The sequence below is a fragment of the Pyrenophora tritici-repentis genome, chromosome 5, assembly GCF_003171515.1.
Source record: "Pyrenophora tritici-repentis strain M4 chromosome 5, whole genome shotgun sequence".
Taxonomy (NCBI): Eukaryota; Fungi; Ascomycota; class Dothideomycetes; order Pleosporales; family Pleosporaceae; genus Pyrenophora; species Pyrenophora tritici-repentis.
The window spans coordinates 3,324,610-3,350,955 of record NC_089394.1 but is presented as its reverse complement, the minus strand read 5'-3'; the positions used below and the strand labels follow the sequence as shown (position 1 = coordinate 3,350,955).

The 26,346-nt window shown below is 48.3% G+C and overlaps 8 protein-coding genes across 8 annotated transcripts; 1 reads left to right on the top strand and 7 right to left on the bottom strand.

The window, feature by feature from the left end:
- Positions 1-70: 70 nt before the first annotated feature.
- Positions 71-1,077, top strand: PtrM4_112530 (uncharacterized protein; the record flags this gene model as incomplete). The annotated part of the gene is made up of 3 exons (XM_066107998.1): positions 71-104; positions 139-719; positions 1,072-1,077. 3 exons carry the CDS (start codon positions 71-73, stop codon positions 1,075-1,077), a joined length of 621 nt encoding a protein of 206 aa, XP_065962447.1.
- A 157-nt stretch (positions 1,078-1,234) lies between these two features.
- PtrM4_112520 (uncharacterized protein) lies at positions 1,235-3,559 on the bottom strand (the record flags this gene model as incomplete). The annotated part of the gene is made up of 1 exon (XM_066107997.1): positions 1,235-3,559. One exon carries the CDS (start codon positions 3,557-3,559, stop codon positions 1,235-1,237), a length of 2,325 nt encoding a protein of 774 aa, XP_065962446.1.
- Positions 3,560-3,583: 24 nt separating this feature from the next.
- Positions 3,584-4,729, bottom strand: PtrM4_112510 (uncharacterized protein; the record flags this gene model as incomplete). Its single annotated transcript, XM_066107996.1, has 1 exon — positions 3,584-4,729. One exon carries the CDS (start codon positions 4,727-4,729, stop codon positions 3,584-3,586), a length of 1,146 nt encoding a protein of 381 aa, XP_065962445.1.
- A 96-nt stretch (positions 4,730-4,825) lies between these two features.
- PtrM4_112500 (uncharacterized protein) lies at positions 4,826-5,410 on the bottom strand (the record flags this gene model as incomplete). The annotated part of the gene is made up of 1 exon (XM_066107995.1): positions 4,826-5,410. One exon carries the CDS (start codon positions 5,408-5,410, stop codon positions 4,826-4,828), a length of 585 nt encoding a protein of 194 aa, XP_065962444.1.
- A 1,215-nt stretch (positions 5,411-6,625) lies between these two features.
- On the bottom strand, positions 6,626-11,056 carry PtrM4_112490 (uncharacterized protein; the record flags this gene model as incomplete). The annotated part of the gene is made up of 1 exon (XM_066107994.1): positions 6,626-11,056. One exon carries the CDS (start codon positions 11,054-11,056, stop codon positions 6,626-6,628), a length of 4,431 nt encoding a protein of 1,476 aa, XP_065962443.1.
- Positions 11,057-12,681: 1,625 nt separating this feature from the next.
- PtrM4_112480 (uncharacterized protein) lies at positions 12,682-13,530 on the bottom strand (the record flags this gene model as incomplete). The annotated part of the gene is made up of 1 exon (XM_066107993.1): positions 12,682-13,530. One exon carries the CDS (start codon positions 13,528-13,530, stop codon positions 12,682-12,684), a length of 849 nt encoding a protein of 282 aa, XP_065962442.1.
- A 772-nt stretch (positions 13,531-14,302) lies between these two features.
- Positions 14,303-15,992, bottom strand: PtrM4_112470 (ProP, Permease major facilitator superfamily; the record flags this gene model as incomplete). The annotated part of the gene is made up of 3 exons (XM_066107992.1): positions 14,303-15,228; positions 15,277-15,525; positions 15,683-15,992. 3 exons carry the CDS (start codon positions 15,990-15,992, stop codon positions 14,303-14,305), a joined length of 1,485 nt encoding a protein of 494 aa, XP_065962441.1.
- A 1,179-nt stretch (positions 15,993-17,171) lies between these two features.
- PtrM4_112460 (Polyketide synthase module protein) lies at positions 17,172-25,960 on the bottom strand (the record flags this gene model as incomplete). The annotated part of the gene is made up of 14 exons (XM_066107991.1): positions 17,172-17,666; positions 17,853-18,029; positions 18,381-20,036; positions 20,091-20,165; positions 20,234-20,518; positions 21,330-21,530; positions 21,586-21,611; positions 21,704-21,800; positions 21,876-24,221; positions 24,280-25,130; positions 25,201-25,255; positions 25,334-25,446; positions 25,499-25,622; positions 25,673-25,960. 14 exons carry the CDS (start codon positions 25,958-25,960, stop codon positions 17,172-17,174), a joined length of 6,789 nt encoding a protein of 2,262 aa, XP_065962440.1.
- Between the last annotated feature and the right edge of the window lie 386 nt (positions 25,961-26,346).

The following is a 26,346-nucleotide window of genomic DNA, read 5'->3' as shown; positions in this document are numbered from 1 at the left end:
CGCGATGAGATGGGCTCGAGAAAATTGCAACACCAAAAACGCGAGTCAGTAGAGGCGATCGCAGCAAACAATGAACTTCAAATACGTTGTGGGTGTTAGAAAGCGTGGCTGCATCGATTTACTAACAAATTACTATAGGAGTTGATGTTCTTGGCCACCAAGCCAACCAGATCCAGGTGGCTCAAGGTATTTCGAGAAACACCCATAAGAAAACTACAAACAAGAATAAGATGCCGCCAGACAGCGACACTATCGAAGTCTATATACCAGCCTTCAGCCCAGACCCAAACTACCAAATAGCTGATGAAATGGAGCTAGAGGGAGAACAAAGCCCCCTAGCTACACCAACCAACCAACCTACCCAGCCGATCTCCTTCGAGATCCCAATCCAACTAAACAAGCGACAAGCCAACTTCTCACCCGAGATAGCCTACAGAACTAGGAACCCCTTCCAAAATAATAATGCAGCTAAACCAGTTGCTAAAAATGCGGAACAAGCTATCTACTGGGCAAGAGACCTAATCCTCCAAGCATCTACAATGGCTCAAACCCATATCTCCCAAAACAAGATCCTAGAGCTCCTAGACGTCTTTAGAGACTACACAGAAACAGGAAGAGTCACAAATAAGATCAACGACAAACTATCAGCTCAGCTAGCCTACCATACTGCAACTCTTACAACAGCGTCACAACAAGCTACAAAAACGCTCAAAAAGGCTGTTAACGCAGCTACAACTCCAAACAACCTACCTACCCAAACTCAACAGGATCTAATAAGCAATAATCAAAACAACCAACAAAACAGCCAACAAAACAGCCAACAAAACATCCAGCAAAATAGAACCTCGTACGCTACCATTGCTGCCCAGAACAAAAACAGCACATGGACCACCGTACCAGCAAGGAAGAAACCAAACAAGAAGCCCACTAGCTACTACCAGGTAGTTCTAATACTAGAACAGCCACAATCTAATACACCTGTCAGATTTTTATGGATGGGATCAAGAGTGTATTGTCTGTGTCTGTCTACGGCTCTGTCTGTGGGAGGTGGCCTCGCCTCGGGCTTGGCAGTGCTAAGTCCCGGCGCTAGCCCTGGTTTGGGGGTCTCATGTCCTTCCCCAACCACCATCGGCTCGATCATGGAGCAAAACCTCGCCTCAATCTGACACACCCCCTCAGCTCGGCGCTCCTCGGCAGCCTGAGCTGGAGTGGTCTTTGCGACATTCATACCGGACTATATAACAAGACTTTCCATCTTCTCTAGAATTTCCTCTGGATCTGCTTCCTCTACGTCTCGTTCCTTCACTTCAACCAGTCCGACCTGCGTCAAGAACTGGGGCCAGTTGTTGGCAGGCAGGGTCTTCGTGAAACCATCGGCGAGCATTTCGCCAGACGGTACATACACGACTCTGATAGACTTTCGCTTTGCCTCTTGCCTCAGCCAGTGATTGTGGATGTCCACGTGACGGAGTTTCGTCGTCAGCTGAGAGATCTCCTCGTTGATCAGCCGGATCGTCTGCGTATTATCGCACTGTATCGTAATTGTCTTCTCCGTCAACTCTACCCGAAGCTCCTCTAGCAGCATCCGCACAAACATGGACTCCTTAGCCACTTGCGATAGCGCGAGGAGTTCTGCTTCGGTCGTAGATGTCGTGACGGTATCTTGTTTGTTCGCCCTCCATGCGATCAGTCCTCCAAATAGCTTGATAACGTACCCTTGGGAGCTCTTGCGATCCGCGGTGTTGTCCGCAAAGGATGCATCGCTAGCTACTACCAATTGGTCGTCTCCTCCGAATGATAAGGATAGAAGCTTGGTTGACTCCAGGTACAATAGCACTCGGTCAGCGGCTTCTTGATGTAGTGGACCAGGGTTTGTTAGGAACCGGGCGAGTCGTGATACTGGGAATGCGACATCGGGTCGGGTGTTGACGGCGGCGAAGAGTAACGATCCAATCTTGCGTTGATACAAGTTAATCTCTCCAGGAGTCGCCAAACCCTCACGTGCAACTAGTTCGACTCTAGCCATTGGTGTGTTGTGTCGTTGGTCCTTGTTCGTTGCCAGCCGTGCAATCTTCTCAACATAAGCTTTCTGTGACAGCCAGATCTTTCGCTTCTCTCGGTCCCGTATAACTTCTACTCCTAAAAACCACTGCAAATCCTTTCCTCCGGTCAGGTTGTATCGCTGTTTCAGTTCCTCTTCCACTTTCTGAGCTACTTCCGCGTGCCGTTTCGAAGAGGCAAGGATAATGTCATCAACATAAAAGAAGATGAACACTCCGTCTCGGATCATGCAGCAAGGTTCGTGGGGAACTGGCGAGAACCCGATTTCTAGGAGGAAGGCAGTGAAGTGTCTTTGCCAGAGCAATGGCGAGATCCGTAGGCCGTACAGCGCTTTGTTTAGTTGCAGTATTGTTCCCTGCTTCCTGTATCCTGGGGGCATCCGCATGTACACTGTTCGATCAATATCTGCGTTGACGAAGGCGTTCGATACGTCGTATTGCTTCAGCTCTAGGTCAAACCGGGCCGCAATCGACACTAGCATCCGAAACGATCTTCCGGCTAGTGTAGCAGCGTAGGTTTCTTGTGCGGTGACATTTCGTTGCTGGTCTCCACGCACTACCAATCGCGCCTTACACTTCTGGAATCGATGGTGCTTGTCAAATTTGTAGGTGTATACCCACATTGAGTCCAGTACCTGCTGGTCGGTCTTCCGAGCCGTCTTCGCCGGGACCTCTGACCAGGATCTGGTTTCCTTGTGGCTATGGAGATGTGTAATCTCAGCCTCTTTGAAAAAATGGAACAACTCGTGATCCTCTCGCAGGCCGTTCGCTTGGGGAGGCGGTGGCAGCTGGCTGCGATGAGGCTTCTTGCCGTTTCGCATTATACGCTCAAGCTTTGCCTTGTCCAGTCGCTCTCCTGCCAAGTTTTGAACGTTTCCTGCCTTGGTGCCTGCCATAAAGGCGGCTGCCCATGGCTCCTTCAACATCCTGTGTTCCGGATGGAGGATACCACTCGCGAGACCTTGTTTGCCGTAGCCAGTGTCAAGACCTTGTTTCCCGTAGGCAGTCTCTTCGGATTGTAGGCCGTAGCCTCCGGTATCATCGTCCCTGAAGGGGTGTTCCACATTAGTTAGCATTTGAGCAAGCAGTGCTGCCGGTGGGGGCGTATGTGGTGGCGTCGGATAAGGTACTACCTTCCTTCCCGCCTCATCATACTCGAGCCGCCCATTTTCCGGCGCTCTAGCAATGGTCTCATCTTCGTAGAAAGTTCCAAGTTCTTCCCGTGTGGGATTTGGTCTAGGAGGCAGTTCAATAGTTCGAATCCATGCTGCTATCTCCTCTGTGGTGCTATGTATAAGATTGTCCATAACCTCTTTATGCTCTCCACTGTATACGACTTCCTCGTCGAATACAACGTCGCGAGTGCTAATGACCTTGCCTATAGATGGTACCCATATTCGGAATATGTTCGTCGAACGGTAACCAACTAAGTACCCTATCCAGGCTTTCGGGTCAAATCTCTGTAGACGTCCTTTTCCTCGCTTCGTGTCATCCGTCATCGCAAATGCCTTACAGCCGTACGCTCATAAATGCGACAGGTTGGGCTTGCGTGGTGATGTAACAACTCCATTCTGGAAAGCGATTGCCGTGAAGAACATCTCGTATGGAGATCTCCAGCGGTTCTGATATTTCGGCGTCCTGTTGTGTAGGTAGACGGCGGTCCGGGCGATTTCCGGCCATTGGTCCCACGGCAGATGTGCATCGAGTCGCATTGCTCGACCCTTTTCTTTTACCACACCCCCTGAGCGTTCGGCTCCTCCGTTTTGCGCTTGCGTATCGGGGGCGGAAGGCTCGAGTACTATACCTCTTGTTCTGCACCATCTGGCGACCTCTGGCTTCACGGAAAATATCTCGTTGTCCGTCTCAATAACCTTTACCGTTATACCAAATTGATTCATCATGAAGGTGACGAACATCTTAAGGCTCTTAAGGATGACTCTTGCCGTTCGGTTGTCACTAAGATAGAAATCCCATATGTATCCCGTAACGCGGCAGTTAATAAGCATCTGACTCTTCTCCTTGGTCGTACTTTCTGCTTCGTAGTCGTGAAAGTCGATCGCAACTCGCTCTCCCGGACCTTCCAAAATAGTCCGGGGCGTCCGTCGTATCATTCGCTTCGACTTTGATATCCCACAGGCATCGCATTTCACTGTGGGGACCCCGACGATCTTCACCCCCTCAGATTGGTTCACTAGGTGTTCTAGGGCGTCGGATCCAGGGTGGCCAAGTCTCTTGTGCCAGACTATAGCCTCAGCTCGTTTTCGTACGGCTGTCCTGCGCGTTGGCTGCTGCGTTGAAAACGCTGCTCGCGCCTCAGCGTCATTGAGTTCCAGTATCCATTGTCCGTACTTCTCGTGTAGTACTGCCAGTTCGCTATCGTCGGACCGTCGGAGGATTGTTGGGTCGGATTTGGTGTCCCACCAAAGACCTTGCCGGCGGAGTATCCGGAAGGAGACAAGACTGCAGTGTAGGTCAGGGCAGTAGGCGACGTTCTCGAGGTAGAGGAGACGGTGACCGTCTGCGCTATCCACTCTCAGAGTAACTGAACCGTATGCCTTAATCCACACCCTTGTATTGCCTGCCCAGAGGAAGTCTCCTGTCATAGGCGGTCGAATATCCGTGAATCGTCCGAGGTCGTTGCCGACGTGTATAGTGGTTCCGGAGTCCATTATGTAAGAACGTTGAAGTGGGTACTTAGATTCCTTTGCCATAAATGATGAGGCAAATATCATAAGGTTAATCTGGCCTATGTTCCGGCCTTCTGGTCACTCGACAGTATCCTCTACCGGAGTGCTCTGTGACTTCTTAATCTGGGGTGTCCCTAATTTAGCTCTCTTGGCTCCCCTTATCTCTTGTTCGAGATCAGTGTCGCTATCAATTCGGTGCTGAGCCATCGTCTTCAGTGTTTCACGTGGCTTCCACCAAACAGGTGCGTTGTGCGGAAACGCGTACCAACAATTCTTTAGTTCGTGCTGTTGGTCGCATACCTTGCATTGTTTCCTATCCTTGCCCGGTCCGGGAGTCCTTCGGCTTTTGCCGCGACCTCGCTTTCCTGGGGCCTTCTCGGCGGCGTTATCTGCGTCTTCGCCGTTCAGTTGAGGTCTACTTGCTACAAAGGCGGCCTTCGGGACCTTGTGTTTGATCGGATGCAACAGTGAGGCGTACTCTCGGAACTGTTTAATCATCATCCGTACAGTGACACGTGGGTCTTTATTTCCACCGGCCATGAACGCGGTAGTCCATTCTGGTGATGGTTTGAGAACTGCTTTGACAAAGTCCTCCTTGATAAACTCTTCGTCTTGGCATTCAGGTATGCCAAGGGCCTTGCCTTCCGTGATTGCATGGTCCATCTCAGTTAGCCAGGTCTCCCACTGTGCTAACAACCTCATCGGTTTTTGGGCCGCGAGGTAACGTTCTCTCGCACGTTTGAGTTCCTCCTTCGTGTCAATCCCAACATTTGCGGCTAAGTTTTCGATCCACTGCCGATGGGAAAGACCTGCCTTGCAGCAGTTGTAGAAGAGGTGTTGTGACACAGTCTTCCTTATGTGCTCGGTGAGCTTTCCGAGTCCGGTCCGCTCTTGTTGATATCTCTGGTTAAGTATTTTAAACTCTTCTAGTTGTATTCGGTAATAATCGATATCTTCTTTATAGGACGTCTTCGCGTTCGTCGCGAGGTCCGAGGGTCGTACCGGTACGTAGGCTGGCGCTTCGGCGCTATCGTCGCCGATCGCTTGGCGATATTGGGTAACGTGCAGATTCGTCGCTGCAGTTGATGGCTGATAGCTTCCGATAAGTGGAGCTAGTGGTGGTTGTGGTTCTATTAGAGGGATCCCGCGTTGCTTTGGATCTACCTTTTCCCACACTTGGTATGCGGCGCATTCCGCTTGTAGTTGTTGGTACTATTTAGCCCAATTGGTATAATCCGTTAGGATCACTGTTGGATCTCTGTTTGATGGTACAGACATCTTGTCGATGAGTTTTGATGACTCTTCGGTTCGGCGCTTACGTGTTGTAGCGTGGGGATCGTCGTAATGACGGTATTTGTAGTATAAAGTAACTTTGATTGACTCTTCTGTACTCGGTACAGGCAGTGAGACTCTTAATTGTCAGATTTTTATGGATGGGATCAAGTGTATTGTCTGTCTCTGTCTACGGCTCTGTCTGTGGGAGGTGGCCTCGCCTCGGGCTTGGCAGTGCTAAGTCCCGGCGCTAGCCCTGGTTTGGGGGTCTCATGTCCTTCCCCAACCACCATCGGCTCGATCATGGAGCAAAACCTCGCCTCAATCGGACAAAAGGACTCTAAATGGAATAATAATAATAATATTGGAACAAGGTCTCCTCTGGTGGTATGACTACCATAGGGAACCGAGTAGAGGTATGTTAGGTCACCACGTATTGGATTGAACTACACTAAGAGCTGTTGTTCTGTCTTCTTATTATCATGATGATCTGGGGATTTACATGACAGATCATCATTCCGCGTCGGTCCTTCTGCTCGGGCTTACTTCCACGAGCCTCATCCCCGCCGACCTGGACTGAACCTTACATCTTCTCAACACTCCCCCTCAGGGCAGGTCCGGTCTAAGGACAACTCCTAATTGGTTCTTGAATTTCTCGAATGCGACTCGCTGCAACGGCTTTGTCATTCCATCAGCCACCATATCTACAGTTGGCACGTAGGCCACGTCGAGTTTACCTTGTTCTGCTAGGTCTCTGATAAAATGATAACAGACGTCGATGTGCTTTGATCTTTCGTGAAGGTGAGGGTTCTTTGTAAGTGCAATGGCACCCTGGTTATCTCCTAGCATCTGGACCTTGTTGGTGTCTTTTCCAATGTACTTTGGGAACCCAAGATCTCTGAACATTTGAGCAATCCACTGGCCTTGCTTACAGCATGTTGATAGTGCGATGTATTCAGATTCGCAGCTTGACGTTGCAACAGACCGTTGCTTCTTGCTAGACCATGATATTGGACCTCCGTAGAACATTGCAGTGCTCCCTGAAACGCTCTTTCGGTCTACCATGTCGCTTGCCCAGTCAGCATCAGAGTAGATGACAAATTGCGAGTGTACTCCCCCTGGTCCGTAGCGTAGCTTCATTGTTACTGTCGACCTTAGATATCGTAGCAGGTTCTTCAACGCATGGCCATGATGTTCTGCTGGATCGCTCATGTATTGGCTTAGCTTTCCGAGGGTGAATGCAATGTCTGGGCGTGTAAGAACCATAGCAAACATAAGGCTCCCTATCACTTGCTGGTATTCAGTGATGTCGATTCGGGTGTCGTTGTTAGTGGCTGGCCTAAATGACGTGTAATCTGCGGATGGAATCTTCTTGTCTCTGTGTTGTTTGCTAGACATTCCAAACTTGTCAAGTACTGCGTGTATGTACTGTTCTTGATCGAGGTAGATTGTGCGGCGCTTTCTGTCTCGCGTAACTCGTACTCCAAGGATCTTATGAATCTCCCCTAGGTTCTTGGTGTTGAATCTTCCAGAAAGCTTCTTGTAGAACCAATCAATTTGAGCTCGATCTTTTGCGGCAACAGCAATGTCGTCAACGTAGACGAGGATACGGAGTTGTTTTTCTTCGTGGATAAACATGCACGGGTCGGCAAGGCTTTGCACGAATCCCCATGCCAGAAGTTCTTTCTTTATTAACAAGTTCCAGTCACGAGCAGCTTGTTTGAGTCCATATAGGCTGCGGAGAACTTTAAGGACGTATCCTTTCTTAACTTCTACTCCCTGGGGTTGCTTAAGAAAGATCTCTTCCTTCAAATGCGACTCTGTGAAAGCATTCTTGATGTCAAAGTGAAAACATTCTAGGTTTTCCGCTGCGACAGTGGCCATAAACAGACGTAAGGTGTCCATGCGAACTGTCGGGGCGAAAGTCTCGTTGTAGTCTGTTCCGTGTACTTGCGTAAAACCTCTTGCCACAAGGCGTGCCTTAAACCTCTCAACAGTCCCGTCGAGATTTGTTTTGACTGTAAAAACCCACTTTGAATCAACCATGTTCGCGTCTTTTGGCTTTGGAACTTCCTCCCAGGTTCGATTCTCCATTAACGCGATTATCTCTTCAAGTATTGCTGCTTTCCATTGCTTTCCATACTTTGGGTCGTTGATAGCTTGCTCGTGTGTCTGGGGGATCTGGATTCCTGCGATCTCGGTTGCTGCAAAAGCCTTCTCAGATAGTCGTGTTTGCTCTTCTATAAGGCCAGCTTGGGCTAGCATAGCTTTAACGATCTTGCTAAATCTCTCGTCCTCAACAACCTCTTCGTTAGACCTCTTTCGTTTGGCTTGTCTGGTGAAGTATCGTGGAGCCTCCTCTTCTCGTACAGACTGGGTATACGGTTCTTCGGGTCCCTCTTCGTCCACAAGATTAGGAACCCGCTCATCAGATGGTGCAGTAGGGGGAATAGTCGTTAGCTTCCCTGGTCTTCCTCTGTGACGCTTAACTGGTTCGGGAGTTAGCTCTGCCGACGACAGTTCTATTGGGTTCTCGGGAACTGGCTCCACTATTTCTGCAGGAGATGGTTCCATTGGTTCGACAGGAGATGGTTCCATTAGTTCGACAGGAGATGGTTCCATTAGTTCGACAGGAGATGGTTCTATTGGTTCTGCAGGAGATAGTTCCATTGATTTGGCAGGAGGTGGTTCCATTGGTTCTGCAGGAGATGATTCCAGATCCTTCCTAGGTCTTCCTCTTGGTTTTCGGTCTGGCATCGTATTCTGCGTCCCTTGTGGTCCAGCTGGTATGTTTCGCAGTCGTAGTTCAACTTTTCCTCCAGGGGTGTATTCGTCCACTGATAATCGGCTTGTCCTTGAGGTGTATCCAAGCTCTGGCGAATAGAACTTGAACTGCTTGTTTGTTGTCTCAGAATATCCCATGAATACTCCAACTCTGCCACGGTCCACGAGCTTGTCATGTCGTTGGTCTGCTGGAATCGTTTTGGGGTTGATGTAAGAATAGCATTTGCTCCCCCATACACGGATGTGGTCAATGGATGGTTTCGTTCCTGTGAATGCCTCTTCAGGACTGACTTGCTTTCCATTGATCGTGGGTCCTGTGTTTGTGCGGTTTCGCAGGTATGCGTCTGCTTCGACAGCTTCATCCCAAAACTCAATTGGTAAACCAGCGTCTTTCAGCATTGCTCTCATATCAGCTTCAGCGGTTTGGATGTTTCGCTCAGCTGGTCCATTCTGGTGTGAGGAAGCAATTGTTGTAGGCTGAATTTCCACGCCCTGTGTAACTCTCCATTCCTCGGCTTGCTGTAGAAGTTCTGGTGCGTTGTCAGTTCCAGCAGCTTTAACCTTTTCGCCAGTTTGATGTTCTACAAAGGTCTTCCAGATTTGGAGTTCCCTTTGTGCGTCTCCCTTTTTCTTCAGCGGGATAACCCAGTTTTTTCGCGTGTAACTGTCAATAATAAGGAGGAACCACCTGTTTCCTCGCAGAGATGTTGGAAAGGGTCCTGCAATGTCAAACTGTACTAAGGCTAGCTTCGTGGCCTTATGCTCTCTCAGCTGCTTAGGGATGCTGTTCTTCATTTTCGTCAGAGAACACACTTCGCAGATTTCTATCTTCTCTGGAACTTGAATCTTCTTCTGGAGAGTTGTAACTTCGTGGAGTTTAGCAATCTTTGCAGGTCCTAGGTGTGCGAAGCGTCTGTGATACAGCAAGTATCTCTCCTTTTCATTAACCTTAAGCTCGCTCTTAACTGGTGCATGGAGTTCCGTGCCTAGAAATGCTGTTTCTTGGTATCCATCGGCAATGTGTGACACTACGTAGAGGCCGTCGTCCATAGTTGCTTCAATAATAACCTTCTTTCCTAGTTTGAAGTATAGTGCGTGTGAATTGAAACGACCCTTCAGGCTTGCTGCGCAAATTCTTCTTCCTGATAACAAATTGACTCCAAGGTTAGGTACAAGCAGTACTTCTGACAGCCATGTCGACGATCCATCCTTACACACCACTTGAGCTTCTCCTTTCCAGTCCGCATATAATTCTCCCCCTCCAACCCGAACGACTCTTCGTTTGATCTTAATCATTCGTCTAAATAATGAGGGTTGGTCAGACATGTGAGAGGATGCGCCAGTGTCGGCAGCCCAGGTAGATGGAGAGGCCTTACCGACGATGTCTTTTGAGAGACGGCATGTCTCAATTTCCTCGGGTTCGGAGTCTGAGGTCTCAGATAATTCATCTGACTCTGAATTGACTTCTTCGGCTCCATATGCTTTGCCAGTCCTTTTGTGGGAATTCCTTTGCTTAGGTGTCTTAACGAGCAGCTTAGATGATTTCTTAGCGTCGTATTCCTTAAGGAGCTTTCGAGCTCTCTCACGTCTTGGGCAGTCTCGTACGCCATGGGCTCCATCACAAAGGAAGCATTGGACCGTGAATTTGGCACCAGATTCGGAGTCAGACGATAGTGGCGAGTTCTTATGATTTCGACGCCTGTAAGGCGGAACATACTTCTCCGTCTTTCGGAATGCTGGAAGAGCTTTTTCGTTGGCGTCTTGCTGGTCTCGAACCTCCTTCTCTTCCAGAAACTTAAGTTTCTGTTCAACCGTGAGGTTAAGTTGGGCGTTTAAGGTGTCAATCGTAGTCTTGAATTCTTTCGGAAGTGATCTGATAAGAACGAGTAGTAGTGCAGAGTCCTTGTAAGCTCCGTTGGTGTCGGCGTCTGCTGCTACAAGTTTACGTCGGTAGTCCTTTAGCTTCTCCCATGATCCAACAATCGTGTTCCCGGGATTAAATGTGAACGTTTGAATTCTAGTCATGTATATGTTGGCAGTTGTGGCGTCAGTTTGGGTGTACTTCTTTTGTAGGTAGGCCCAGAATTGGAAGGCAGTATCGTATTCGTCAATGAGGGCTTGGTCATCCTCGCTAAGCGACCGAAACAAGAGATCGATTGCAGTGGCTTCATCTTCTAGGTACTTGTCTCTTTTTTCAATGTTGACGCGGATCTTGGTATGCTTGTCTGTTTCAGCAATTTCCAACTCTTCCATAGCCTCCGTTAGTCTACTAGCTGTTGCTATTTGACAGTGCTGTACCAGATTTTTCTCGCAGACATAGAAGACTTTCTTCCCCTTAAGCTTGACCTTGTTTCGGCGAAACCAAGTATCGTGGTTTTCGGCTGTGAGCTGGGGGATCTTCCATTCTTCCTTCTCTGCAGCCATCTTGTGCGGGTGATGCGGTTGATTCGGGCGATGCGGGCGATGCGGGCGATGCGGGCGATGCGGGCGATGCGGGCGATGCGGGCGATGTTCTGCGGGTGGTGCAGTCGTTATCGGTTCTCGAGCGTGGAGACGGTGTGTGTAAGTATGGTTGCGTGTCAACCGCGTTGTACACGACTTTTTCTCTTTTCCGATTCCTGCTTGAATCTAAGTCCTTCGTGACTTGGGTGAGTGTTTTTGATTCCTTCTCGAATCTAAGTCCTTCGTGACTTGGTTAGGTGTTTAAAACCAATAACGTTGGGTTAGGCAACCGGGCTCATAACCTATTGGAACAAGGTCTCCTCTGGTGGTATGACTACCATAGGGAACCGAGTAGAGGTATGTTAGGTCACCACGTATTGGATTGAACTACACTAAGAGCTGTTGTTCTGTCTTCTTATTATCATGATGATCTGGGGATTTACATGACAGATCATCATTCCGCGTCGGTCCTTCTGCTCGGGCTTACTTCCACGAGCCTCATCCCCGCCGACCTGGACTGAACCTTACATCTTCTCAACAAATAATAATAATAATAATCTTGTTAAGTAAAGTAACTAGTAAGAAAGTACAATTTGAGTTGACCACAACGAGAGTAATAATGGAATCCATCCATCCTTATATCCTGATTGCTTCCAGTCCTGCCATCCCCCGGATGGTTGCTCTTGGCGGGATGGTACATCACGTGACTTAGCCCCGCGATGATTATTACCTTCTGACGACGTCCATAGGCCTTCAGCCATCTCGTCACTTGTCAAGGAGAGAATCCTTCTTGTTACTTGTAACATCAGGCAAGCGAGCGGGCCACCTTACCAACTTTGCGCACCTCTACAAGTGTATAGCTCTACCACTATTTAACTATCTTGATATATATTGATATATATTGAGAAGCTGACACTATTAGTAGTAGTATGACTACCTAATAGAGCGCTCTCTAAGGCACAACGGTAGTGGTGGTACAGATTCGTATTGTATTGACTAAGGAGCTATTCACACGTTCGTAGATCCGTGTTGCGTGCAGCTGCGTCCAAGCTCCCCGCTAGGACCCACCTGCACGTGTCACCAATCATGTGACTACTCCTCCGCTTGATACCACCAAGTCACTTACGGACTGTATTCTCAACAATATAGGAGATTAAGGAGTATCTAAAGTATCTTTCTTGCATGTACGCGCATTATGGCCAGTCTCTCTACACCTACTACAGCGCGACAAAGCTTGACGGCTAACACCTGATCGCTCTCCTCCCTGGCGCTCCTCACAAGCAATCTGCTCATCAGTCTCGTATTGGGCAATTATATCCTCGCCAGCTCCCTTCGTAAGCACTCCTCGCTTCTGTATTCGCTTCTTTTTACGCTGCCTACGCTTTATAGCTGCCTCGTTAGCCTTTTCAAGGCTGGCGATTCGATCGCGCATTAGCTCAGCCGAAAGCATCATCACCTCTGCCCCCCCTCTTAAGCTGACTAATCGCCGCAATAATTGAAGCTGGTGATGAGCTTTTATGCCGTCGAACGCGATTACTTATCAGCGTTGATTGAACTTCAAGTTCGCGTACGTTGCTCGGCGTACAGGCCTGCCAGAGAGTCTCTGCTAGAACAGCTGGTGGAGTAGGCGTACGGAGCTTTACGTCAAGCTTTGATAGAACTACGTCTAGCTGGAGAGGAATAAGGCCTGCGCCTCGAAAAGCTGAGCAGATATTGGCTGGCGTGAAGGATCGATCAAACGCTGTCTTGAACGCTGGCAGAAACTCGAGCTTAGTGACGTAGTTGATGTGATGACGGATTAGGCTCTCCACCTCGCGGCTGTACACGCGCTTCAATGGCGAGAAGCAGCCAACGTCAAGAGGCTGGAGTAGATGAGATGAGTACGGCGGCATGCAGAGCGTGTAGATATTGCTCTCCTTGCAGAGCTCTTGGAACGCAAAAGAGTTGTGGCTCTCATGGCCATCAAAGATAAGTAGGCGACGTGTACCAACAACGCGAGTCTTCGTATGAGCGTCGAAGTACTTTAGCCATGCAACGCCTAGTTCGTTGTTTGTCCAGCCATTGTCACTGACTGCGATTGCCCGGTCGCGTGGGATCCCTGCTTCCTCGTACCGAGCAGAGAGGTGGTGCTGGCTAGTAAAGATCAGAAACGGTGGGATAGACCAGCCAGCTGCGTTAATCCCAGCGATGAACGTCACCCACTCACGACCACCTGGCTGGACAGCTTTTGGTCGGGCTCTTCTTTCTGACGCTGTAATGACGAGCTGAGTGGTAATCTTGCCCATTGAGAAGCCAGCTTCGTCAAAGTTGTAGACGTCCTCGTCACAGATGCCGTACTTGGCCTTTGTCTGCTCCACAAGCTCAAACCAGCTCTTAATTAGAATTGGATCTCCACATGGAGCTCTTTGCCTATCGTACGCCCGATTAAAACGCGTCACAAGTCTATCTGTACGCCCAACGAAGTTGGCTGGCCACTTCTGTCCAACCTGGCCAGCGCCGCGCGTAGCTAACAGTCTATCAGCCGTATCGCGTATAGCTGCGTAGGTAGGCGAAAATCCACGTAGACCTAGATCAAGTATATAATCAACAATCATCTCCTCTTCTATCTAAGTAAGCTTCTTTGAGTTGGGCTGGCAATCGCGTCGCGCACGCTTCCCAGCGCGTCGATCGCGTAATGTTGATCCAGGCACGTTAAAGATCGAAGATGCACAGCGGCCTGTTTAAATTTGATTAGAATCAAGAGATTGTATAGCAAGCTGAGTATCTGATTCATTTGAGAGTAATTGAGTAGCGTGGCGTGGAGCCATGATAGAGGTACGTGTGATAGAGTAAGAAAGTCGGTGGGGTGCGCGACTCGCCTATCCACTACGTTACGCCACCGATAAATGAAGATGATAGATAGCAGTCACAATATACCTCAGATTCAACGCACCTTCGCGTGCAACATTTAGTAACACATTCTTTTCATGTCGCCCCTATGTATAATAGAATGAATATCTAGCAAAACATCTTTGTCGCTCCACATATTCTACCGCCTGGATCCTTAGAATCCCGATTTCAGTTGCGCATTTTGTTCAGCACCGTGGCAGCTTCACGAGAATATTTGCAACGCATCCTGATCTTTGCTCCAAACTTGTAAAATAAGAATGGGAAAGGCACGCATGTAAGAGTTAGAAACGCTGGGATAGATGAGGCCCAATGTATACCCAGATGTCGGTACATGTAAGGCGTGAATAACGGGAATGCCACGCCAAAGAGTGAGCGAACGACCGAGCTGGCAGCCATTACTGATGCTGCATATATAACGTACGAGTCGACGAGATAATTGACGCACGATATGAAGACCAATACCATGCCGAAGCCAAACGGGGCGCTGCCAATGATGCTGACAATCCAGTGTACGTTTGATCCATTGGTCCAGGCAAACCAATAGAGCCCGACAGGTATGATGATACTCCCAAGGAGCGCGGGTGGTAACCTTGCTTCTGGATCAAGATGTCCGGTTGGTGAATTTGCTGTGTTACGAGCATAGCGTTTGTTTTCCCAAAACAGATAGACGATTGCACAGGACATGCCTGCTGCAACTCCGATGAATGCGAGACCTCCCATACCTGAAGACCAACCCCGACCGACCTGGTAAACAATAGGGAAAGCTGGAAAGAACATGTAGAGGGCTCCATATATTATTGCTGTGTATGCAGCCAACAGGAAGACGATTGGTTCACAAAACAACAATATCCAAGGCCTGACCAACGCTGTGACAAATGCTTCGGATGCCGTTTTCTTGCCTCTCTCAAGCTCGATCTTACTTTTAAAAGTTTTCGAGGTAACTTCAGAAAGTTTCGCGGCTCGTTTGGCTAAGAGCACAGGTGAATACGTTTCGGGCACAACTAAGGCATATAGGATCGCTATCACTCCTGTGAAGACAGCGATCATGCCTTCTATCCAACGCCAGCCGGCTGCTTGGCCAACAAATCCGCCCACTTATAGGGTCAGCTTCACTAGACCTAATCGTAATGAGCAGAACTCACCAATAGGGCCAATTGTTGGGCCAAGGAACGGGGCTGTCGCAAACAAAGTGGTTGCCAGTCCGCGTTGGGAAGACGGAAATATATCCGCAAGGACACCGCCACCATTTGTCAGTGGTGATGAGCCTAGAGCACCAGCAAGGAATCTTGTTACAACTAAAGTAGTCACGTTCTGAGAAGCTGCTGAAGCTGCACTGAATACAGCAAGAAGCAAACCAGAACTAACAGTGATGTACCGGCGTCCGTAAATCTCTATATTCAATTAGCTGATAGCGCGGCAGTAGATGTTGCGAACAGGCTGACCACTCATAGGTGCCCACCAGGGGCCCAATAGCAAAACCCAAAACGAACAATGCAATTCCCAAAGTGGCAACAATCTGGCTGACATCAAATTCTTTCCGTATTTCACCGATGCCGCCGGAATATGCTGACGATGCAAATGACACAGCAAGAGTCATCATTGCTACAATGGCGGTTATCCACCACTTGATACCGTTTGAGATATTCATGGGATCGAAAGGGTCATTTGGCAGCCATGTTATGACGTAAGGGTCTTCCAAAGTGCCATTCCCGTCGTATTCAGCGTTGGTAATTGTGTCGTCAATTATTGCTTGATAGAGAACACGTTTGAAATGGGATATCGGAACCGTGGGCCTGCCATTGTACAAAGATTTGCTTGGATTCATGTCACTGGCCAAGTAGTTGCCCGTGCCGTTCATTGTTTAATTGTTGTCGAAATACGAGGGGACAAGAACGATATTCGGGTGTGCTATTGGGTTCTCTTTTTGGAATGATTCGTTTCGTTTCCCGTGACCTACTCTCAAAAGAATCGATTCACAGATATTTCGGACCGTCCGGTATCTCCGAAACCTCTAGTCCTGAAAGAGTTAGGTACAAAGTCCTAGTGTTAGAATCGGAAAACGTTTCAACCGAAGTCTGTGGGGCGAACTTCGTTAGTCCTTGATTCGAGAAATGATGCGATTGGTGAGGTATCACAATCCACAAAAATATTGGATACTGTTGGAAGGCCTTGTACGATCGTACGGTGAATAACAGTAGCTAAGGTAATCTTGTGTATTGGTATTCTGGTGTATGATGATTCTACGAATGTGGGGGCTACGAAGGTATACATAACGTTGGGTCCGAGTTGGGCCGAAGTAGGATCGAGGCGGTACATTGGGCCTTATTAGGCGACACACCGTGTGTATGCCGACAGATACTGTGGAACCTCCACTACTTACTACATGCCGTACCGAACGGCGCAACGACAAATTATCCACTCGGCCACACAGATACTAACTCCAAGTTTTTCAGACTAGGTGTACAGAGGTGCTCTTTGAAAGTTCTGTCCTGCTAAGAACAATCTAGCCGAAGTCTAGCCGCCTCACCCAAGGCTTATCCCTCCCCTCCATATATTTATCACCACCTTGTAGGTTAGTCTTTTTTAATATGCACAAGAACTCGCTCGATCCAAGCTTGGATTCTTTGCTGAGAGCGATCTTTCCAGCATTTCTGCCAAATCTTAACTGCGTCTGCTCTTGATTTAGGAGCTCCCTTTAGCGTTGTCTCCTTTTTTTATACAGAACCAGCATGGCTCAATACAGTTACAGTCTGGCGAGTTATCACACCAGAGTAGTCTCTCAACGTCGTGCAGGCGATAGATCACACTCTGATAGTGGTGGGCGTGGCTAGGTGTGTCAGATATAATGAGATATTGCACAAAAGTGATGGATGTTGATGATTGTCTGTATTGTGTTCTGTCTATCGTGTGTCCGCGCTTGTGGCCCTCTTGAGGGGCGCACTGACCCTCTCTACGCTGATTGGTTGCTGCCAACGTCGAGTAACCCTGCTATCTGACAAGGTGCCTTATCCTCCATTACAACAGTCTGAGGTCTATCTTAGAGGCATTCTTTGGCGAAAGGAATCAGCTTTGGGATGAGAACGCAGGTCTGACGTCTCCACCAGTCTATGCCACCTCCAGACGTGCGCATCAGCTTGCCTGTCTTCTCTGTCCATCTCCATTGAGGCTTCCTGCCACGCTTATTACGTAGCCCTATTCTCCTCATAGACTCTAACAGCTCCCACTCCTCTCTCTGTAGAGGCTCAAGCTCAGCGTTTAGCTGCTCAATCCGACGAGCAGCATCCTCTTTCTCTGCCTTTGTCTCTGGCTGATAGACATGGCATGGACCTTTCTTGTCGTACGAGAAGCAGCCCCAGAACATAAACTCAGAGTATCCCTTCCACCTCTCACGGATGCAGCTCTTGACTACTCTCTCATCTGCCCTTCTCCAGACTCTGTAGCCCCCACGTCGGTGGTTGATTACCACGGACGTCTCATCTGTCCAGATGACATTCTTCCAGTCCTCCAACGTCCAGTCCTTATGCTGACCTTGCTGGTGGGCTCAGTCTCCAAGGAGTCGAAATCTCTGCCTCTACCGTCTGGAGGGTATTGAGAGCAGCAGGATACAGAAATACCAAGCCAACGAGGAAGCCTGGGTTGACACAGGAGATGAGGAGTGCTCGTCTTAAGTGGGCATTAGAGCACAGCTCTTCTCTCGTCCATATCTATCGCGTCGTACTTGTTGAAACATCTGCTCCTTCACCTCCTCTGCCTGCTTAGCAGGTCTACCAGGCTTCGGAGCATCCTGAACGTGCTGTGGGAAGATCTTAAGAGGGAGAACGTTTGGCTCAGAGCCAGCAGCGATAGCTCTATGTTGCACGCGAAGGTGCGTTGAATCTGATGTGTATTGTGACTGCTATCTACTATCTTCATTTATCTCTGGTGTATAGCTATTGCTTTTTCTTGTTGAGGCAGTGCATCCTTGTTGCTGTTACAGTGGCTTGTTGCTTTGGCTCAGCTAAATTCATTGCTTCTGCAGTCTTGCATAGGCTGCGACATCTTTTTACGTCGATGTAGAGTATTATTTCCAAAATTGTTAACATGTTGTTCGGTGTGCGCGCCGCGAATCCGTGCACACCGCGCACGCGCACACTAGCTAACAAGCTGCATCGGTACTACAGCTAGCTCCAGTTAGTAGCCCGATAATATCTTCTGCTAGGCGACAAAGCGATGAGCTTTGCATGATCGAAGTAGTGCTTATTTCTACTTTGAGTTTCTGGCGAATCCAGTTACGAATTTCCAAAGCGATTAGTGAGTCCAAACCAAGCTGCTCCAATGGTCTGTTCAGTGCGATACTGTCATCATCCTTGATGAGGAAAGCTGCCAATGCTGCTGCTAACGAACGAGCTATAGCGGCTATTTTGTCCTCATTGTTCGCCATCGATGCCAGCTTCGCGCGCAAATCGTCACTTTGAGAAGATTGTGCCTTGGCTCGACCGTATTGATATCCACCACTATTGTCTGAGATCGCGGTGTTATGGTATATGCTCATACGTGCATCTCGTCTCCAAGGCACGCGGTTGAGTGGTGAAGAGATTGGACTTGTGCTATTCAAGCCCAAGAGGACCTGACTTGGATTCCGGTACGTCATATCGCTATTTTGGCCGCAAATCTGTCCAGCAGTGGCAGATGGAGCGAGTGAGGATCTTTTCAGAGCCAGAATTAAAGCATTGAGTAGGTCCTGCTCCCTAAGGATGTACATGCCAATACGGTCCAGATTCTCGCGAATGCCCTGGTTTTGCGAAACGAAGCCAACGTCGCCCATAACACCAAGATCGATGACGGACGCAACGAGTCCCTGCTGCCGGCGGAAATGTACGAAAGCGTCAAGGAACGTGTTTGCCGCTGCGTAATTGGCCTGACCCCATTGCCCGATAACACCGCTACAGGAGGAAAGGAGAATAAAAAAATCCAGTTCCTTGTTGTGTACGGTGGCCTGATGCAAGTTCCACGTACCTTGGACCTTCGGCTCAATTGGTGCGATCCAATCTCCAAATGTCATATCAGGAAGACCGACATCTTTCAGGACCATGGATAGGTTAATGACGCCTGCAAGAGGACTCACCGCAGTACTCTCATTTTTCACAGCTCTTTGCACGTCTGCCATATTGCTGACGCTACCATCAACCAATAATACTCGACAACCTTGTGAGCGTAAGTCTTGCACCACCCCATCAACTTCAGGTCCTTCTCTCGCAGACCTTGATAGGAACACAAGAGAGCGTGCTCCATTCTCTGCCATCCAAACTGCTAATGCTCGCCCTAAGCCTCCAAGCCCACCTACCAAAAGGTATGTACGATCTGACCGGAAGTGGATCGTTGACAAGGATGCCTTCTGTCGACTGTGCTGTCCTTCAAACTCTCTGGAATCATCGGGCATCTCAATCACAATCTTTCCAATGTGACTCCCTACCTGCATCACCCTCAGAGCTTCTTCAATCTGAACCGCTTTAAAGGATCTCGATATAGTCGGTCCAGGTATGCGCCCTGCGCGTATCCACTCAATACAGCGCTCGAAGAGAGCTGACGCTTTCCGAGGATATCCTTTGATAATAGGTCCTAGTTCGATTCCTAGGAAGGTCCGATTCGCTTCGAAAGGTGCCATCGCCAGTGTGGCGCGCCGTCGAAAGTCACGCTTCCCAATTTCCACCATTGTCCCAAACTCGGCAACACACTGCCATGATGCCTGTAGTAGTTCCCCTGAAAGTGAGTTAAGAACAACGTCTACACCTCTTCCATAAGTAACATTCAACACGTCAGGTAGGAATGATGTATCCCTTGAGCTGAAGATGCGCGACGGTTCAATGCCATAGTTCTCTGTCAAGAAATTGCGTTTTTCGTGACTTCCTACAGTGCAGTATATCTGCAAACCTGTCAACATATTGGACAATGGGCTTGGTCTATGCTTGTGACTCACCTCAGCACCAAGCGCCTGCGCTATCTGTATTGCTGATAGACCAAATCCACCGCAGGCGGAGTGGATAAGTACGGACTATGGCAAACAAGTTTCAGTACAAGTAGCGATATAAAGATATAATGGAAGCCAGTTGTTGTACTCACCTGCCCATGTTGCAAGTTAGCTTTTTCAACAAGCGCATAGTAAGCTGTTGCGTAAACAAGTGGCAAAGCTGCGCCCTCTTTAAAAGTCATTGAATCGTCCAATCTGACGCACAGAGCTTCGTTCATTATCTGCGTCGTTTTAAAGCACCCCATTCCTAGATATGAAACGCGGTCCCCAACCGAGAAGCGAGATACTCCAGGTCCTACTGCCCGGACAATACCGCTTCCTTCAAACCCCATCTCGCTGAGGTCATTCTCCATGATGCCTAAAGCGATGAGAATATCCTAGTTGAGTGTTAATTCCTAAACTTGATGTTTTCTAATAATATGGGTTCCGTTTGCTTGTAAAAGTAATGTGGGTGCCGCCAGCCAGAAGTCAGGAATCGAAAACACTCACTCGAAAATTAAGGCCAATAACCTTAGACTCAACAAGAACTTCATTCTCGATAGGGAAAGCGCTTTGTTCACACGGGATCCATGTCAAGGTGTGTAAAAGGCCTGGCGTCCTCATAGCGATACGCCACTGAGGTTTTTCTCCCTCTATCGCGCGCATATCTTCTATCCGAATCCCTTCAACCACCTCTGATAATGTTTGCCAATGTAGGCGTGGGATGAGTATCTCTTCATGAACAATGGCGTACTCATAGTCCGGATCTATAGATCCGGACGGATTGAAATGTTCGAATCTGGTTTTACGAAAAATCTTGGTTATCTTAGTCGCAGCAGCCCCTACTCCTGTGGAGGTCTCATCGACTTCAACAGTTAGAAAAGGGAGGCTTAATTCGTTTCGTGCAGTTCTGGCAAGACCGAGCGTCAAAGCAGACTGTGGATCTTTTACTTTACCGACTTGTACAGCGGGCATTATCCATAGAATAAGCGCTTTGTGCGAGCAAAAACAATTCTTGATAATTTCGAATGTCTCCTCACGGATTCCGTGTAGAAGGGGTTTTTGAAGCTCCAGCAACGAAATAACATCGTTTTGTGGTGGTAATGGTTGTCCAAAATGACAGACATCAACAGTTACGTTTGAGGCTTCCAAACAGTGGCGTACCTCAGAAACGTACCGACCGTCAGAATCATAGCACAGTAGACTGACCCGTGACAGTGTGTGTTCTGAGCTCTCACGGGCTACTACGATCCCAGCGTTGAGTTGATAAGGCGCGTCGTCATCGAGGATGATTGCTTCGGGTTTTGGGAAGCCGGCATCGAGAAGTTCTTTCGTCCATCTCTCTGGTGAAATGAATGGCTGATCCACGCGATCATCTAGTGCTCCAAGCCACCATCCGGAAAGGAAGCCCTAAAGAAATCTGTTAATACCTTGATGGGAAATCGAAACAGAATTGTGCACTCACCATGACATAGTTGACACACATCATTTCTGGAACTAGTTAGTAAATTTCCATCTTTCCGCACAATCCCACTATAAATTGCTAGGAAAGAACTAGTGAGTGCACAAAGCGTTTCACATACCTGGGTTGAGCTCTTCTAAGAAGAGTCGCCCTCTTGGGCTTAACAAACTACGCATGTTACACAGAGTTGTTCTCAGGCTTGGAGTAGCATGTAAAACCTAAGTATAAATGGTTGCCGATTAGTATACACGACCTAGAGGAGTGATGGGTGGAATAGAGGAAATGAAACTAACATTTGCGGCAATGATCAAATCGAAGCTACCCAACTGAAAGCCTTGCTCAGCTGGATCTTTGGTGACATCCAGTACGGCGTATTCTATTGCAGCATGGCTTGAGAACCTCTCTTTAGCAGCTGCCATGAACCCGGATGATACATCTGTGTAAGTGTAGACACTATACAGACGCTCGCCATAGGATGACGTCAAAGCCCGCAGAATATTGGCTGTTGTCCCTCCTGTGCCAGCACCCACTTCGAGAATTCGCATGTTTGGGTTAGTGTTGGCCAGAATACTGATCATGTCAGCCGAGTCAACTGAGAGTGCATCATAGAAGTCAGTGAGAACATTGTTCTCCATCATAACATGAAGAGGGTGCATTTCATTTCTGAAAATCGCAGGCGCGACGGAAAAGAGTTGAAATGCTGCCTTGGAGAAAGCAGCATAAGGTGATGAGGAGAGTGCACGCATAATCTCATCTACGCGTTTAACTCTTTCCTCTACACTCCTCTTTTCTAGCAAGATGTCTTGATTTACGAACTTGTTCGCCCCCTGTATATAGCGTTGGACCTGCGCTTGCATCCATTTCATGAGCTTGGCAAGATGTTCGGCAGTATCGTCATTCGTCTGGATTCCTTCGCAATGGTTGAACATGCAAAGAAGAACAAGTTCCTCGAGCAATGGCCACTCATTGATACGCGGTGCTTTTCGATGGAAGTGTTTTCTCAGGTCCACGAAATCGCTATGTGGCATCCACTCGAATTGCGAAATTAACGGGATTGTATTTACTCGTGCATCATCGTTGCTTCTTGTCATTGCGCTCATTTCGAGGCCTTTTAGGCCGATTCTTGTAGTGACTGGCTCTCCGAGGTATCCCGCACTCTTCACTACAACATTTCCGGCTATCGAGCCCCGCTCCGATTTCTTAGTGACGTTGGCCATTATTTCCAGAGTATGATCAGCCGGACAAGGATGCAGGAGTAACTCTTCTATGAAGGTTGGGACCGATATACTTTTCAAGTCTCGACACAGCCCACGAGAGGATGCCACAGCAATAAGTTGGAGGAATTGGTCGATGACGGCTGGATGAAGCACATACCTAGAGCACTTTGGTTTTCCATGTGTATGTACAATCTCAACAGTGGCTTTGGCTTCATTCATGGTGGTTGCGGCCGAGATATTCTGCATGCCCTCAAAGTCACCCGTGTAGTTAAACCCAACATGCCTTAGTCCGGTATACCACGTCTTTTCGTCTACCTTGCGTGGAAATGAGCCAGTCTGGGCTACCATATGTCGAGGAAATGCGAAAGAGCTGTCTTGAGACGCTCTTGCTTCGCCAAAACAATTCCTGGCCCATCTCGTTCCGTCGAAAGAACTGATAGTGAATTGAAACCAAGGAGTGGTTTCAGACGAATCAACCATGATTCTCTTGAAGCTTGTTATGATTTCTGTGATCTTATCCATCTTTAGAACTAGCGCTGAGGCGATACGTACATTCCTCATGCTGAACGTGCCATCAGAACTTCCATCTTCAGTTTCAGACAATTGCTGAATAGCTTCGCCGACCATGGCAATATAACCAGCGGCAGGGAAAATGATATCGCCATTCACTTCGTGTCCAGCTAGCCAAGGGACTTCATTAAGAGTGAATACCTTTCTCCATACAGGCTCATTGGCTGCTGACTCGAAGACTCTGCTTCCAAGAAGCTCGTGTGGGGGATGTTCGCGAAATCTCCATTCTCGAGAAATCCGTGGCTCGAGCCAGTGGGTTATATCTTGCTTCCAGGGGTAACGAGGAAGATTTTTGACAAATTTCCCCGGTGGACAGAGAACCTCGTAATTCAGAGGGAGGCCTTGTTGATAGAGCTTGCCAGCGAGATACATCAGGCTCTCATCACAAGGGTTGCCTCTGCGAAGAGAGCCGATGTGCAAGATATGGTTATTACGGCCAGTATCCCTGAGGATCTGGCCAATCGGTCCAGCAAGCGCGGGATGAGGGCCAATCTCAATCAAAACAGCCTTGTCAGTATCGCTTGGTAAGATCTCTTCGAATGAAGAACGTAGAGCAGAGTTGAATAGAACAGGACGCTCCATATTAGCACGCCAGTATTGCGCATCAAGACAACTGTCTCCAGTCAGAAGCTTTCCAGTGACCGAAGAATAAAAGGGTATCGTAGGGCTACAGCTTTGGACGTAAGGCGTGATTTGTTTCTCATAAGTTTCCCGTGCCGGAGCATATGGTGAGAATGATACGCTCTCTCCACCCGTAAGAGGCGAGCCAATACTCCAGGTCGTTCGGCCTGGATATTTCTGAGGACCTCCTTGACAGCTTCTGTATCTCCGGATAAAGTTGTGCTCAGTTGACTGTTCTCGCAAGCAATGTCCACCCCAGGTAACAGAAAAGGCAACACATCATCTCTACCAAGTCCGACTGCTGCCATGGAGCCTCTTCTTTTACTGGGACATTACTAAATCCGCGGGATGCTGCGACTGCTATTGCAGCCTCCGCTGTGATAGCTCCACTGGCATAGGCGGCAGCTGCCTCACCCGATGAATGTCCAATCACACCATGGGGAATAACTCCCCAAGAACGAATAACGTCCACGAGAGCTATCTGTATAGCCACACAAAGAGGATGGCCAAGCTCAGCACTGTACACTCGGCTATCATTCTCGCCTTTATGCAACTCGTGCTCGATCTTCCATAGTGGCGGTGTCTCCATAGTCTGCAAAAATCGGTCCAGTTTCTGGATTGTCTCCCTAAAAATGATGTTTGTATCCCAAAGGTGTGCCCCCATTGTAGGCCATTGCGCACCCTGTCCGGTGAATACTAAAATAGCTTTGATCTCATTCCAGCCATCCAAAACCGATGGAACACTGGTAGTGAGCGAATCTGAAAGTTGTGGCGTGCACATGTGTCCACTTGTAACAACGAAAGAGCGATGAGGACGATGTTCTCGCTTGTTAGCCAAAGTGTATGCGAGGTCATGGAGTTCTAATTGTCTCTGGTCCTGGGCGAATTGTATGTGGCTATGGACTTGCTCTTGGAGTGATTCTGCATTATAAGCAGAGAATAGTAGCAAATTAGACCCAGAGGTCTGCTGGCACCGAATTTTCTCAGAATCATCATTATTGAAGTAGCTGTTGTTGATGAATTCATGCTGGTTACCGACCGGAGATGTCTTATCGTTAAGGTTGCCTGCGTCTGGGAGTGCCACATATGTCTGCTCACTCGGATGTGTGAACCAAGTTTCATTAGTTGAAGATCTCCGAACTGGACAGAAATTAGTTAGAAAGCCAGCGGCGGAGACTTGCGGTGATTTAAGAATTCATAGGCGACTCACGTTTAGCGTCGATCTGCAAGTCGAGGTTGAATTGCCGATACGATTCAATAATGACCTATTTACTGTTTAGTGATGTTGCTTTTACATGATCTCTGTTTACTACCGCAACGATATAAATTGAAAGCAGACGTACATGTGCATTAACACCTCCAATGCCAAATGAATTTACACTGATTCTTTCAGCGCGGCCCTTAGGCCAAGGTTCCGTTTCGATCGGGACATGGAGCTTGCACTCCTTGAAAGGAACTGTTTGGAAAGTTAAAAAAAATCCTGAGTTTATGGCGTATGCTTGACCTACTCTTTGGATTCGGTGTCTCGAAACTGATATTTGGTAAAACCATGCGGTGCTCTAAAGCTAAAACACTCTTTATCACACTAGTCAATCCCGCTGCACCCTCTGCGTGTCCAACATTTGCTTTAACCTACAAATTATTAACAACAGCTTCCACTTCAGAAACATGTACCAACTTACTGATGTAATAATGATACCTTTATCACCAAAGCAGTCCGCTATAGCCTTAGCTTCAAGTGAATCTCCTACTTGTGTACCTGTAGCATGACACTCGATTATTGCCGTTTCACTCAGGTTTGGTATTCCGGCGGCTGAGTAGGTGCGACGTATGAGATTTGCTTGTGCAAGAGGATTTGGAACAACCATTCCCAACGTGCGACCGTCGCTGTTGACTCCAGTTCCACGAATCAAAGCACGAATTGAATCCTTGTCTCGTAAAGCAGAACTTAACTTCCTGACTAGAACCATGTTGACAGCTTCGCCACGAGCGTAACCGTCGGCCGTGGCATCAAATGGCCTGGACTGACCCTCGGAGATAACAATTCCATGTCGTTCAACGTAATCCACATAGTTGGTGAAAAAATCAGATTAATGCCACCTACGAGTGCAGCGTCACACTTGCCATTGCGAATTGCTTCGCATGCTAGATCAAGACAGACAAGCGATGAAGAACAAGCAGTCTTTACAGTCATGCTAGGACCGCGTAAATCAAACTCATAAGAATTCTGTTGCTTAGAGCAAAATCTTCGAACCCAGTGGCACGATAACCGCCTATGTGCTGCGTTTCTTTTGCGTTGACGTCGGCCCAGTCTTCGCCGAATTCGCCGATATAGCACCCAGTATTGCTACCACGC